Here is a 14,404-nt window from a genome sequence, read left to right as displayed (position 1 = left end):
AATGTTCAAATGTTTATTCTTTCCGCTGATTTATTCTTTCACTCTCCCACTCTTTAGATCCATTTCCTGACCTATTGCTTTTGTTGCTAATTTGGTGACTTTTTCTTTATTCCATTTCCTCTGTTTTAATTATACGTTCAATAACCTTAAAAAAAAATCCAACAACCTGCATAGAAATGTCACATAATTATATTTATTTGACTTAATTTCAGAGACTAAAACATGAATATACTTTTGTTGTTTCAACATTGTTCTTTTACACCAAAAACAAAGGGAAGGGTTTTAGTCCCGTAAATTAGCCAACTTAATTAGACCACATAACCATTACTCAGATTTTTTTGACAACTTCATTTCTAATGCTATTAAAACTTTAGCTTTTCTCAGCAAATCAAAAAAAAGTTAAAATAACCCCAAACAGCACCTTCTGAAGCCATAAAACTTCTCTCGCTTTTGCTCCCTAGGCAAACCTCTGAACATTTCTGCCACACTTGAACTTGTCAGCATTTCGGATGCTGCAGCCCTGAATGATCCCGAAAGGACCAAAATGCTGGACTTGCAGAAACAGATCAATGCGGTCTGTCCACACCCGAGGCCCTATTTTAAAGATTTAGTGCCGATTTTCATGTTGCCTCAGACTCCGTGAGCAACCTTATAGTCCCCAGGAGCTGAAACCCAGGGCTCGACTCTTTCCGACACACCGAGACATTAAACGCCATCGCAGCAGTTCACACTGACACAATAACACACATGAATCATGGAACCGTGACACATTTAAGCACTTTGAGGGACACGAGCACACAATGGTCCACAATGAAAACTGACAAATGTTACACCGCGGAGCTGAGTCTAATCAATGTGAATTGAATTAAACATAGGTAATGCATCTCCTTATGGATTACTGTTAAACCACCGCCGTTTTCATCTGTCCAATAAGTTTCCCAAACTGATCTTGATCAATCGTTCTCCTGGCTCTGTGAAGGGGGGGGTTTAAACTATTTATTTTATCTTCTTCACTGACAACAAATGATACAAACAGAAAGAGTGGTGTACAAAAAAAAATCTTTTATTGCAGTAGGATAAGTATAATTGTTTCAAACAAAGTGAAAATGACTGGTGCCCATTAACAATACCCAGCGTCTAGGTACTTTTCATTAGTAATCGTTGTCTTCATGGTTTCCTGGGTTACAAATATGACGTGACACAGATTTCCTTACGCTAAATCAAAGACGATTACTAAAAATGGAATTAGGTTTTAATAGGGAATTGAAATTTGAGAATGTGGTTGATTAGTTAAATAGTAACGAGGGGAAGGAGAAGGTTTTTTGTTTTTTGAAAAATACTGGCTTCGTTGGGAGAATTTGAGGAACAAGTAGTAGGATCCAACAGATGGCAGTAGTGCAACAATAATGGATGCAAGCTGCCGTTAAAATCTAAAGAAGAGGAAGAATCTTTGCGCTAAAGCTATTCTTCGAAACAAAAGTATGGAAGCCCATTTCCGCCACTCTGTTAAAAAAAAAAGAATAATTATCTCATTATATTGAGATAGTATCTCAAAATAACGAGATACTATCTCATTATAATGAGATAGTATCTCATTATAATGAGATACTATCTCGTTATTTTGAGATAGTATCTCATTATAATGAGATAGTATCTCGTTATTTTGAGATACTATCTCATTATAATGCGATAGTATCTCATTATAATGAGATAGTATCTCAAAATAACGAGATACTATCTTATTATAATGAGATAGTATCTCAATATAATGAGATAATTCTTCTTCTTTTTTTTAACAGAGTGGCGGAAATGGGCTTCCATACAAAAGAAACTGCCATTCAGTAAGTCAAATATCTGTTGACTTATTGGAAATAATTAGAAGTGTTTGAAACAATAGCAGTCCAACATCACAAATGAGCTCAATCTCCAATTTTGGTAGTAAATAAAAAGTAAATAGTAGCGTAATAGTTGCTAACACATTGAATATGTTAGCAACAGCTAGCTGATGCTAAGTTAATGTGACAGAATCATTATAAGCAAGGGGCAGACGGGACGCTTAAAATAACAGTTTCATCAGTAATGTGGCTCATTCTGTGAAAAAGCAGACAGAGAGGTGGCTCTTATTTAAGCCAACTTTATTTATAAGCACAGATGACCAAGCATTAAAACACAAACACAAGATGACACACAGAATATGTTAGAAAGCCATTCGAACAATGAAAATTAGCAGTCTTATGTCTACTTATGGATGAAAGTGGCCAGTGTTGTACATGTTTGCTATAGAGAATTCCCCTCTGCAAATCTGAGTAAAATGGGTCATTGCAGAAGAGCCGAGCACTTTCACAAACAATCGATTGGCTGGGGGAAAATCTACGTGTAGGAAATGACGAGCTGCTCAGCCTAAATGTTCTCAGATGCTTTAAGATGGAAAGCAAAACAAAAAGAAGCTGCAGAAGAAAACCGAAAACTACACTACACTTCAAAAGGATTTAAGGATACCCAAGATGCCAGTGGTTATACAACTCAAAATTAGCTCAGTGATTCAAGGGGAAGTTAAATTGTCAAGCATTTTTTAGATTATATTACAATGAACGTTTTCCATTTACAAAAAAAAAAAAAAACAGACAGAGCTTTTCCCAACTGTCTGCAGAGGGATATAAATATAGATAAATACTTATTCCGTTTTTTCTTGGAACAGTATTAGTATTCCTAATGCATTTGTATGTAAGAGAATAAAAAGCATTATACAGATTTTGCTCTCTACTGACTTTTTTAAAACACACTGGTATAAAATCGAACCCAACTGTTTCTGGCTGCTCATCTGATCTTTCACTTATAGTCAGAGGAATCATTAAAATGATCAATGATGCTGTGGGCCTGTTTCTCTTCCAAAGAACCAGGGATTTTCATTAGAGTGCACGAGGTCGTGAGTTCTTTGAAATAGATAACCCAGCGGCCTCCAACAAAAAAAAAAAAAAAAAAAAACGCGTCATCAAATTTGACCAAATAAACAGATCTCCTTTACCAAACACAAAATCAGCCTCCTTTCCAGATGTGAATTAAAAAGAAAATGTGTGGGATGAGCTAAAGTGAAGACCCAGTACTCTTGATGATTGAGATTTTGCAAAGAGGAATTCTCAAATTTTCTTTGTTTTCACTGTAAAACAGCATAAATGTTGAGTTACCACTTTCCTAAAGACAAAAGTGATGCTGTCGATATGTATGGGATAAAGCGTTCTTTTTAAAAAAAGGAAGAATCCGTGTTAAATTATGTACTGCAATAAAAGATTAATTTAATTCTAAGGCTTTGCTCTAAAAAGTGTTGCCAATAATTCTGGAGAGTGCTATAAACTTTATGGGACTCTTTTCTCCAAGAGAAAAATGGGATAATCAAAAAAAAAGGAAAAAAAAAGGAGCCAGATATTCAGAAACCCCCTCATTCACTATACCTGAAATAAATCATAAAAATAGCATATCAAACTAAAACTGTAGAGCTCAGCACTACTACAATAAAAAAAAAGAAGAGGGGAAGCCTTTAAACCACATTCTCCAATGAGTCAGTCCTCGTCAGCTTGTCAGAAGGCGTTAATGGTTTTCGGGTTTCAGTGTCGCAGAGCTCTGGAGTGCGCCCTAGTTTAACAAAGCAACGCCACTTTGCCAATTAAAATGTGCCAATTATCTCAAGATCCTGTGATGGCTCTTCAGCAAACACTCGTCACCATGGAAAAGACATTTAGGTAATTCATAAATGAGCGTTCTGACATCGCTTCAAAAACGCAAAAGTGTCCAAACTAATTGGTTCTAATGTAAATTGACGATTAAAAGTGACCTAATATGGAGCTAAAAAGTTATAATCTGTCAATTTAAACGTTTAAATTGACGTTATGCTTTCGAAAACGACTGACGAACTTGGACTTTGAGCGGCGCCTCTCCGGGCAGCGGCGGACTCACCTCGTCCACGTTCTCGAAGGCGTTGATGACATCATAGGGCAGGCAGGAGAGCAGGTCGATCACAAACCAGGTCTTCAGGTAGTTCATGCGGATCAGCTTGGGGTCGGAGATGACCTCGCCGGCGGGCCCCACGAACGTGGTGTGAAAGTTCAAGACGATGTCCACCAGGAAGATGACGTCCACGATGCTGTCCACCACCAGCCAGGCCACATTGTTCTGCTTCGTCTTGAAGGAGACGTTGTAGGGCACCATGATGGCCGTGTAAAAGGTGAGGATGAGGATGACCCAGTCCCATGTGGTCTTAAAGAGGCAGTAGTGCAGGATGATGTGAGGAGGGGTTTTGGGGGTCTCCTGTTTGTACTGAGGTAGGATGTCAGAGCCAAGCTGCAGCACCTGCAGGGTGAGAAAAATACACACATTTGTCCCTCTTGACTAACAACGTGCTGCACCTCAGGGTTGAAGCCGGTCTTACCTCTGCGAGACGGGAGTGCTTATGGACATTTTCTCCTTTATGAACTGTAGGTTGTAGCTGCTGTAAGACTCCCCTGCTGCTTGTTAGCGCTCGAGTCAATCGGGCAAACTTCCCCCAACCTGGAGTTCGCACAAACAGATCGTAGGTACTGCATGTTTCCAAGAACATGTCTTTGAGTCCTAGGAGTCCTTGCTTTGAGAAGCCTCTCTTTCTACTGCAGAAATCCTACTCACCAATAACCAGTACAAAGCATTAGTAGCGTCTCTTTTCCCCATTTTCACGTCCAGGCAACAGATCCCTGTCCGTCTCCAGACTACGCAGAAGATGCTTTGCTAACCTTTAAAGCTTTTTATGTTCCTTGCCATAATCTTATTTAGCATGTTATTTTCATTAACATTACCAGTCCTCTAGGAGGTCAACGTTTTGTACAGTTTCCCCCTGATGTTTTGAGATTATTACTAAAAGCTAATGGTGATTTGGCCTCTCTTGTGGCTGCATTAAAATTTCTAGTGCAGTTTACAGATCCACATTCAAACCACATATACTCTAATCACTTCGAACTTTCTCTTTTAGGGTTCAGTTTAAGTACATCTATTTATTTGATCATATTTCATGTATTCCTTTTCATTTTCTGTTTTATATTTCCCCGTCTTTGTAAAACCTTAGGTACCAATTATAGCAATTCCAAGTCTTTCAGAATATAATAAGCTATCAGGACAGCATGGAAAACTTGCTTTGCTAGCCAGTCATTAAATATTACTATTACAACCAGGAGAAATTGCACATCAGAGAGAGTGTAACCACTGCAAAATGGGTTTTAAAGCAAAGATGAAGGGACTCTGAAGCTGACAGTTTAAATTCCAGATATTTCTTATTAATAATGTTTCGGTATAAATGTTAATGTGTTTGTTTTGTTTTGTTTTTTTTTGCTTATGTCATTCTGAAGTTGATTGCTGGACAAATGTGGACTGTTGGGTCTAACCTTTGGAAGAATCATCCTCAATGGGCTGCTTGAAGGCTGTGATGTCGCTGAACGTACAGAGGAACAGAACCACTTTCTCTTGTTCGTTTCGAATGGGAGCAATTTTCACAAAAAACCAAACCGGCGTCCCTGAAAACAGAACACAAGTTTAGCTGCGTCATTTGCTTCCTTTAGGAGGAAATAGCTCTTTATTAATGCAGAAAATAACACAACTTGTTGTATGAATGTAAAAAACAAAATTATAATCTTTAATTCAAAGTTCATTAAAGCTTTGAATCAAATTTTCTCTTCTTTTTTTTACTTTAAAAATTAAAAGTCATTTCAGAATCAAACTACTTGCTCTGACTTCAAGCTAATATAAAATAATAAAATCAAGGTAATTATTTATAGATGAAGAGTATAGTGGTTGAATCATCACAGTAAACAACTCCGGTTGGATCAACTTATAGAAACTTACATTTTTATCTTCAGACAATGAAAAACTCTGAAAATGTTGATATTTTTTATATACTTCTTTTTCTTCTCATAATTATGCAGACTTAGGAAACACTTAAAAATATGTATTTTTTTCTAATAGAATTGGATTTAATTCATTTCAATCAGATTATTAAATAAATTAGGCATGAACAATTTTTTTATTTATTTTTTTCAAGGAAGCGACATCAGATCTGCCTACATTCACTCTGCACAAGTTAAACCATTAGGTAAGACGTAAATAGATTGTGAAGTTTTCATGATAGTTTTGTCAAATCAAAGGGGAAAAAAGTTAATAAAACAACAAACCTGGGAGAAGATGCTTTGGTTCATTCAGGAAGTATTTTATAAACAGTTTAAACTAATTTAAGCCAACTCATTCCACAGATATCTTAATTATTAAAGAAATCCATGTAACTTTGGAAGTATTTCAAATTTATATCAAGAAATATGTATTATCTGATTTTATATGCAAGCAATAAAAAACTTAAAAGACTATTTTCATTCATCACAGCTTTACAGTGAGCCTCGGTTCACCTTTTGTATCAGTTTTTTCCATTATATAATAGGGTCTGTAATATTGTATTAGTCTACACCTGCATGTTGAAACAAACAGCACCATATTCTCCTTTGGAAGGTTTTTCAGTTCCAGTCTGGCTCTTAAACCAATTAGCACATTTCTACAGACGCTGAAATGTTCTGGGCTGCCTTTGAACTCCGGCTCCACGCTGCACAAGCTCTGAGTGAATTTGCATTACAAAGGAGAGGAGATTCTCGTTTCTCTCTTCCTTCACATTCGCCACCGCTACTTACTGTTCTTCTTGTACATCAGGATTTCAAATGAGTTCATCTCATAATTCTCAAACGTTAGTCGGACTTTTTCCGTCGTGTCCTTGTCGGTGAGCTCCCCGTACATAAAGCTGAAAAGAGGAGGGGGGGGAGGGATAAAAAAAAATTTGTACATTCAATGGACACCTCTATGAAGATTGCTGAGCAAAGCTAAATTTATGACTGTATCTAAGAAGCTTTTTTTTGTTTGTTTGTCTGTTTGTTTGTTTGTTTGTATATGTCAGTTTGGAAAATGGATGTGAGGGAATGAGCTATTTTTCTTTTTTTTTTTTCTTTCTCTTTGTCCACAAATGACAAAATGCAGATCAGGTTCCTAATCAGCTCTGCTGTCAATTCCAGACAAGCGCCACCTTCAAGCTGCCAAATTTGCCCTCATCAATTCCAAATGAGCAGCTGCTTCTGCCGTCATTATTGTTGTAAACTCTCTGGAGACTCTCTGCTAAATGTAAAATGTCTCTGCATCATGCAAAATACGCCACATTTTCAGTTGTCGTAGGCTCTTACTGGATGCTACTGGTTTCAGTGTGTTTGCATATTTTTTGTCAGCTAACCATAAACATCAAAAAGTTTAAAAGTTGCGCATTGAGGTCACTTATTAGAGACAGTTTTCAGGCTTGCTCTCCAGGCATAAAACTGGAACAAATGTTTGAATTTTTTACAATAAACACATTTTTATTACCATATTTTCCGCACTATAAGGCGCACATAAAAACCTTCAATTTCCTCAAAAGCCGACAGTGCGCCTTATAATCCGGTGCGCCTTATATATGGACCAATATTGAGCCACAACAGGTCTAGCAACTACTGTAAGCAGCCATGGTGCATGCTGGGATAGTTGTCAGAACGCTGGTTTGTTAATAAAGTTTGACTTACCTATCTGCCTACCGACCGTCTATGATCAGGTCGTTTGCAGGTCATTTAGTACCACTTTCTCCACGAACATGCTGTGTGCGAACGGAGAAGGGTGACCAGGGGGCGGTGGGGGCGGGGGAAGAGAGACAGAGACTGCGGCGCCAGCGTGTCGATTGGTCTGTGTTACCCAGAAAGCAGCTGGGCACAATATTGCAACACCAACACCGTGAGTGAAACAATGACTGGGGCAGCCTACTATATAAAGTACTGAGGGACCACTTCTTTATTATTATACATCCACATTTGTAGAGTACGGAACAAATCGCATCCCGTATAGGTTCAATACGGGACGGGTGGCAACCCTAACTGTAGCGTCTATTCTATGTGCCTTATATATGACAAAAGTTTTAAAATAGGTCATTCAATGAAGGTGCGCCTTATAATCCGGTGTGCCTTAAAGTACGGTAAATGAAGTAAAATCTTGTTACATATTGGTTTTATCTTTTATTTTCTCTGTCTTCTGTTTTTTTTTTTTACATTATAAAATAAGCCAGTACATATAATGTAGTATGAGACACTTTGTGTTTATACAATCATTCGGTGAGTCTTAAAATAATTTTTTTTTTTTTAGTTATGTTTTCTTTCAAAGTTTTGGTCAGCCTGGTGTGGGACAGGTGGTGAAGAGAAACCAGAAATCAGGAAAGTTCCTTCACTCGGTTTAGTAAAACCATATCAAGCAGTGTCTGTGCAGCAGATTGATTGTACATCTGTTGAAATGTGACATAATATTGTATCAAATTTGTCATTTTTGTGTCGCTGAAGAAAAACGACACATCTGGTTTTACAATGATTTATTCAGGAGAATATTAATCATGAGAGTGAGAATTGGTCAAACTGTTTAACTTCTCTAAGCGTTAACTAATCCCTCTACTAATGTACTAATCTGCCAGAACAGATTCTTCTATTTTTTATTTCAACACCTGTTAGTTGCGGGCTGCTAAAAACCTTGAAGCTAAAAAGAAAGTAAAAAATCATTAGTGCACTGTGTAGTGAAATCTTCCAGCTACCAGTTTGTAAATTAAGCAAATAAAACAGAAAATTTAATAAACAATCAGAAGGCTACATGCACTCATAATCAATATTAACGTCAACTTAAATCTGGGCTTAAAATGATGTTTTGAACTATTATTTTCCAACAATGTTTGGAAGAACATTTTAAGGAGGCAAGATGAGGTTTTCAAATTTAGCAAAACAATCAATTGTCAAGCATGGTGGTGACGGTGTCATGCTAAGAGTGTGTTTTGCTAATAGTTGCACTCCCTACATATTCAACAACTGGGTGATTAAAACATTTATACAGCTTAGTGTTCCAACAGGACAATGTTGTGAAAACCCGTTTAAATTTTTTTTTTAAAAAGATCATAAAAAAAAGATTTGAAATAAAGCCAGGAAACCAATTCATTTAAACAAGCTTCTGATTAGTAGAGCTCTCAATTATCCAGCCAGAACCTTGATGGCAACAAAAAGCGTACATTTTGTTTGCAACTTCCAAAAGTAACTGGGCGTGAAAACGTGGAACCACATTTACTTTAGCTGCGTCGGAATTCACTTGCTTTGTCAATAAGCTCAAGCCAAGACAACAGACCGTCTCTCAAATCTGAAATGTCTTGAAAACCAAACAGGCGACAATTTTAATACAACCACCAGAGTTTAAAGGTAGGAAACCAAAGCAGTTGCCTGTTAAATCTGCAGACTAGTCTGAATTTATACATATACACAAATTCACTGAAATGTACCACGAAACAATAACACGATTAGCCATCCGTGATGTCTAATTGGCAAAACGAGCCTCTTGAATAGGAGTTTAACCTAAAGATTGTCTTCAGCCACGCTCCAGAGGGATTCATCTCACTTCGCGTGTTAGTGCTGCCTTAAGCAGCAGTTTCCAGCATGATCTAAATATATCTTGTTATGAAATACAAAAGGAGGCCCGTATCTAATAAGACAGTCTGACGCTTTCCGAGTGGCGCTTGATGTAATAACGCTGATTAATGTCGCCCCTTTCTCGTTCTGTCTTTTCTTTGCCGGAAGGAGAGCGACTTTCTTCAAAGAAAAAACATATTGCATAATAATTTCTGAAACAACTTCCTTGTCATGTGTGGAAATTCCCAGAGGTCTGCCACGGTGTTTATAAGATCCAGCACGGGTAAAAAAAAAAAAAACATCACGGATACACAGGAAGATCAGTTAAGATGGAAATAGCCTCTTTGATCTCAACACATCTGCAGCACATGGGGAGTTAGGTTTTGGACTCAGGGAGGAGGAGTATACATTTAATGTTTGCATCATGCTCAAAAACATCCAAGAGTCACAATGAGTGAATATTTTATGGCCGCACAACGAGGCTCAAAAAGATGGCTTCAGACAGAAGCTAAAAAGGACTCAAAGACCATGTGATGATTAAAGCCAGAGGGAAATGTTTGAAGAGAAATGAAAGCAAAAAGTGAAACTTTCTGAAGGACTGTTTATTAAAAAACTAATTAAAGGTTGGAAATTCCACAAATTATGCACATGATTCAAAATCTACCTCTAAAGAGTTTCATCTGGAGAATTGGTGCTCAAAACTTCACAAAAGCATGTGAAGCCGAAGGAAAAGAGAAGATAAAGGACGGACAATCCGAGTGCAAACATCCATCCATCCATCCATCCATCCATTTTCTTTCACCCTTGTCCCTCAGTGGGGTCGGGAGGGTTGCTGGTGCCCATCTCCAGCTAACGTTCCGGGCGAGAGGCAGGGTTCACCCTGTACAGGTCGCCAGTCTGTCGCAGGGCAACACAGAGACAAACAGGACGCACAACCATGCACACACACACTCATACCTAGGGGCAATTTGGAAAGGCCAATTAACCTGACAGTCATGTTTTTGGACTGTGGGAGGAAACCGGAGTACCCGGAGAAAACCCACGCATGCACAGGGAGAACATGCAAACTCCATGCAGAAAGACCGGGGCCAGGAATCAAACCCAGAACCGGGTGCAAACAATATAGCTAATATAACTGTATGACACTATAATAGTCTTTTCTAGCGTGTGTAAATGTCTAGTTTTGAAGAGAACAATAAAATGTGTCTAGAAACATTATTAGTCTCATTATTCTGAAATTAAGCCAACAGATGCACCTTTTTCACTTCCGATACCGATACAGATATGTGAAGTTTAGCATCGTCCGATACCGATCAAATAAAACATTGCTAAATTGACTTAAAAAGTTTCTTTTTTTAAAAAAAACAGACATAAATGTACTGAACTACAAATTTATTTGATAAGTCTACACTTTTACAGGTACACTAAAATATAGCTTCACAAGCTACACGTGAAAACAACACAACTTTAATTTGTTCAGTCACTGCAGCTAGGAATAGAACAGCCAATGTCAAATAAATAAAGAAACTGAATCTGACAAAAACAACAGGCTGACTATCTTGGTCAAACATGTAAAAAATAAACTGCAACAAAACGTTCTTTCAAATAGTTCAGCAAGTGCAATTAGGAATTCTCAATATATTGTAAAAATAATTAATAAAGCATTTGGAGCACAAAGCATAGACTTAGACTCAATTCATCCGCCCTTCTGGTTTGGGCACATTTTCACAGATACCCGATCTAGAATTTTTTTCAATATCAGGACCAATACAGATATTAATGTTGGGTTATTGGTAACCATAACAGACAATGTCAATATCTGGTCTCATCTGTATTTGTCCCAAAATCAGAGGGTTATCTCTGGAAAACAAGATGCAGCAAGAACAGTGAATGCTCATTAACTGTACCCAAGTTCGGCACTGGTTGCTGGGAGACGGAGAAGACATCCAGGATCTCTGGAGGGGTTTTTTTTCCTCCAAGGTGCAGACTGGAATCCAGGATGTATCTGTCAAGCTGTCAGATGAAAGCTTAAAGTGCTACTTTAACTGATCAGGATGAGGAGGACAAACGTGCAGCTGCTCAGAGGATGCCGGGTCATAATAACTTGCACTTTTGAGAGTGTAGGCTCACGGAGGAGCCGGGGCATAAAGGGAGCAATCTTAGAGCCTATTAGCATGTTGGGGAGAGGTATGCAGACCCATTAAGCCTCTTAAAAAAAATCTATGGGATGTTTGCAATGATGTCACAAAATGTACCCACAGCCCATTGTGTCAGAGGACAAGATGTAAGTGTAACAGTAGCAGCCAATTTTGAAGTATCACAAAAATGCGAGAATCAAAAGCGGTTATTAGAATAATAGAGCACAGCTCAGAAGCACAATGTGGCGTCTCTTTCCTAGCGGTATATTGTTATCACTCTGTTTTGTACGTCCTTCAGAGAGGCGGACAAGCAGTTAACTGATGCTAACACCCTATTCTAACACCGTGTCGTTTTAAGATGGCCACAGAAAACATGCGCCATGTGGCAACGACTCCCGTCAGCATTGTGAAGCTTAGCTCGCTAGCATGACTGACCCTAGCATTAGCACATGTTGCTCAACTAAACAAGGAATAAAAAGTCAATGAAACAGGCATAAACTCTAAAAGTCTATCAGGATAACATTGTAAACTATTTCCCTGGTAATCCCAGCCGTCGTCGTTCATACTCATTTGACCAAAAAAAGAATAAAACTAAAAATTACCACCTTGATTTAACAGAGCCTCCCACTGGATATTTTCTAGAATGATTAATATGTTTCAATTTATTCCAGTGGCACTGAATAAGTGAAATCAAATTATAAAAAGCAACAGATGAACTAAGAGCTATGTTCAATGTGCAAAGTAAGCGGGTTTCCAAACACACAATACCTGAATCAAAAGGATGAATTACAGCAGGCTGTGCAAAGGCCTCATCAGTAATCATTCAGTTGCTTCAGGTGTGTTGTAGCAGGGATGCAGGATTTGCACTAACTTTAGAGTTCATATTTCTAGACTAAAATGATTTAGAAAGCTTGCAGTGAAGCTGGAATGCTGCACTTCTTTTTGCTGGGGCCTGTTGTAAATTAAACGATTTCAGAAAGTAAAACACCGTGTCAATTAGTCAATAAATAATCCAGCAAAGTCAACAGTGTTAACAGTATTGCTGCTAAGATTTTCTTTTTTTTTTCTTTTTGGTTTTATATGTGTCGTGGCTTTTTTTCTGGTTTCGTTCTTGGTCTATATTGCCTCTCTTCGGCTCTCAAGCGAAATAACTCCATCTCTTGTTTCTGTTTCCTATCGTTCCCCTTTGGTGTCCTCACTTACCCTCGCCGTATCCCCTGCTTGCCATGTCACCACCGCCTACTCGTTGCTCAGGACCTGCATGCGCTGCCCTAATCACTCCTCACTCTATCATTTATTATCATTGTTCGGCGCTGAATCCTCACTCCTGTCTGTCTACATGCGCCTTGCTTGTTTGGAGATTGTCTTTCGGATTTGCGGTTTTGTTTTGGGTTTTTTTCTTTAATTTTTCTCTGTTCGCCCGGTACAAGTCATGTATTTGGCTCATTTTAAGATGATTGTACAAGAAAACTGACGAAGCGGATGAGTAAAGGTTTGAGCAATTAACGACATCTAAATTTAGATAGTTAAGATGTCAATAAATGATAGATTTGATCCTTTCTTACAATTCAACCTCAAGTGGATATTATTTCAGAACTTTTAAATGTTGTGACAGCAGTCAGGAAGCCACTGGCGCCGCCTTCAAAGGTGAAGAAACCACTATGATTTCAATATAATTTAATGACAAAACTAAGAAGATGCTTTTTACCGGAATATTTGGAAATAAAGTTCAGATTTGAACGATTGAGACTAATCGTGCACAACTCCAGGTTTTTATTTTCTTACTTAAAATAGCTTCTTTTTTTTCCATTTAGAAAAAAAATCCATCTACAACAAGGTCTCTGATATCCCAAGCAAAGACTCGGTAATAACTATACTGCACCAATCGGTCCTAATAACCACATTACATTAATAGAAGTTCAAAAGAAGATCTTGAGCGGCTAAAACAGCGTAAGGCAAATGATGTTCTGAGAACAATTGTTCATGTTTTCTTTCATATAATTGACCTGTCTTCTCAATTACTGCCTACTTCAGTTTACCTTTGAAGGTTAATGGGAACAGAGTCAGGACAAAGTGAGACGAATGTGGAAAAGAAAACTTGGTAACACTTTATTTGAAGGGGTGTGCATAAGACTGACATGACACTGCCATAAACATGACATAACATCTGTCATGAACATAAAGAAGTCTTTATGAATGTTTATGACAGTTGTCATGAAGTGTCATTCGGTAAATAATGGCACTTTTAATGCAAAGTTGCTCTAAAAGTTGCATTAAAAGTCCATTAAAAGTGCCAACTTTACATGATTTTGTCAATTATGATAATTTAATGCAAAGTTGAAATTCTGTTCTCAGTGCAATAAAAAGCCAGAGAGCCTGAGGTTAATTTAAAGAGCAAGACAGGAAGTGTGAGAAAGCGCCTGAAACATATCCGTTTTGATAAAATTGTATGTTTCTTCCAAAACCTTTGGATCTATTCTTCCATTTATTTACATTTCTATAGATTTATGCTTGCATCACTAATCAGTAGACCTAAGCAGCACTAACTAGCGTGTGTGCTCCTTCCTTTGAAACGAACAACGCTTTAGTTGCCCATCCAGTGGAAGGCGTCTCACCGATGATTATATCATTAGAAATAAATACAGTATATCCCTCCTCTAACTCATTAACAATTACCTCAACCAGGGGTTTGGAGGAACTTGTCATTAATCATTCATTAATTGCCAGGTTGTGGTATCGAGTACCCTCCAAACTCATTTGTGA

General features: G+C 37.9%; 1 protein-coding gene across 4 annotated transcripts in view; it reads right to left on the bottom strand.

Moving 5' to 3' along the window:
* The window catches only part of kcnh1a (potassium voltage-gated channel, subfamily H (eag-related), member 1a), an 81,745-nt gene that overhangs the window by 55,427 nt on the left and 11,914 nt on the right, over window positions 1-14,404 (bottom strand). For all 4 annotated transcript variants that reach the window (XM_081616705.1, XM_008428788.3, XM_081616706.1 and 1 more), the window contains 4 exons: window positions 6,693-6,799; window positions 5,406-5,534; window positions 4,424-4,542; window positions 3,952-4,344 (listed from right to left, as the gene is read on the bottom strand). In XM_081616705.1, the coding sequence (XP_081472831.1) occupies window positions 3,952-4,344; window positions 4,424-4,542; window positions 5,406-5,534; window positions 6,693-6,799 (748 nt within the window). The remainder of the gene's footprint in view (window positions 1-3,951; window positions 4,345-4,423; window positions 4,543-5,405; window positions 5,535-6,692; window positions 6,800-14,404) is intronic.

The sequence above is a fragment of the Poecilia reticulata genome, chromosome 15 (genome assembly GCF_904066995.2).
Source record: "Poecilia reticulata chromosome 15, P_reticulata-male-v2, whole genome shotgun sequence".
NCBI lineage: Eukaryota > Metazoa > Chordata > Actinopteri > Cyprinodontiformes > Poeciliidae > Poecilia > Poecilia reticulata.
The sequence above is the reverse complement of the archived record's forward strand: the minus strand, read 5'-3'. Positions and strand labels throughout refer to the sequence as shown.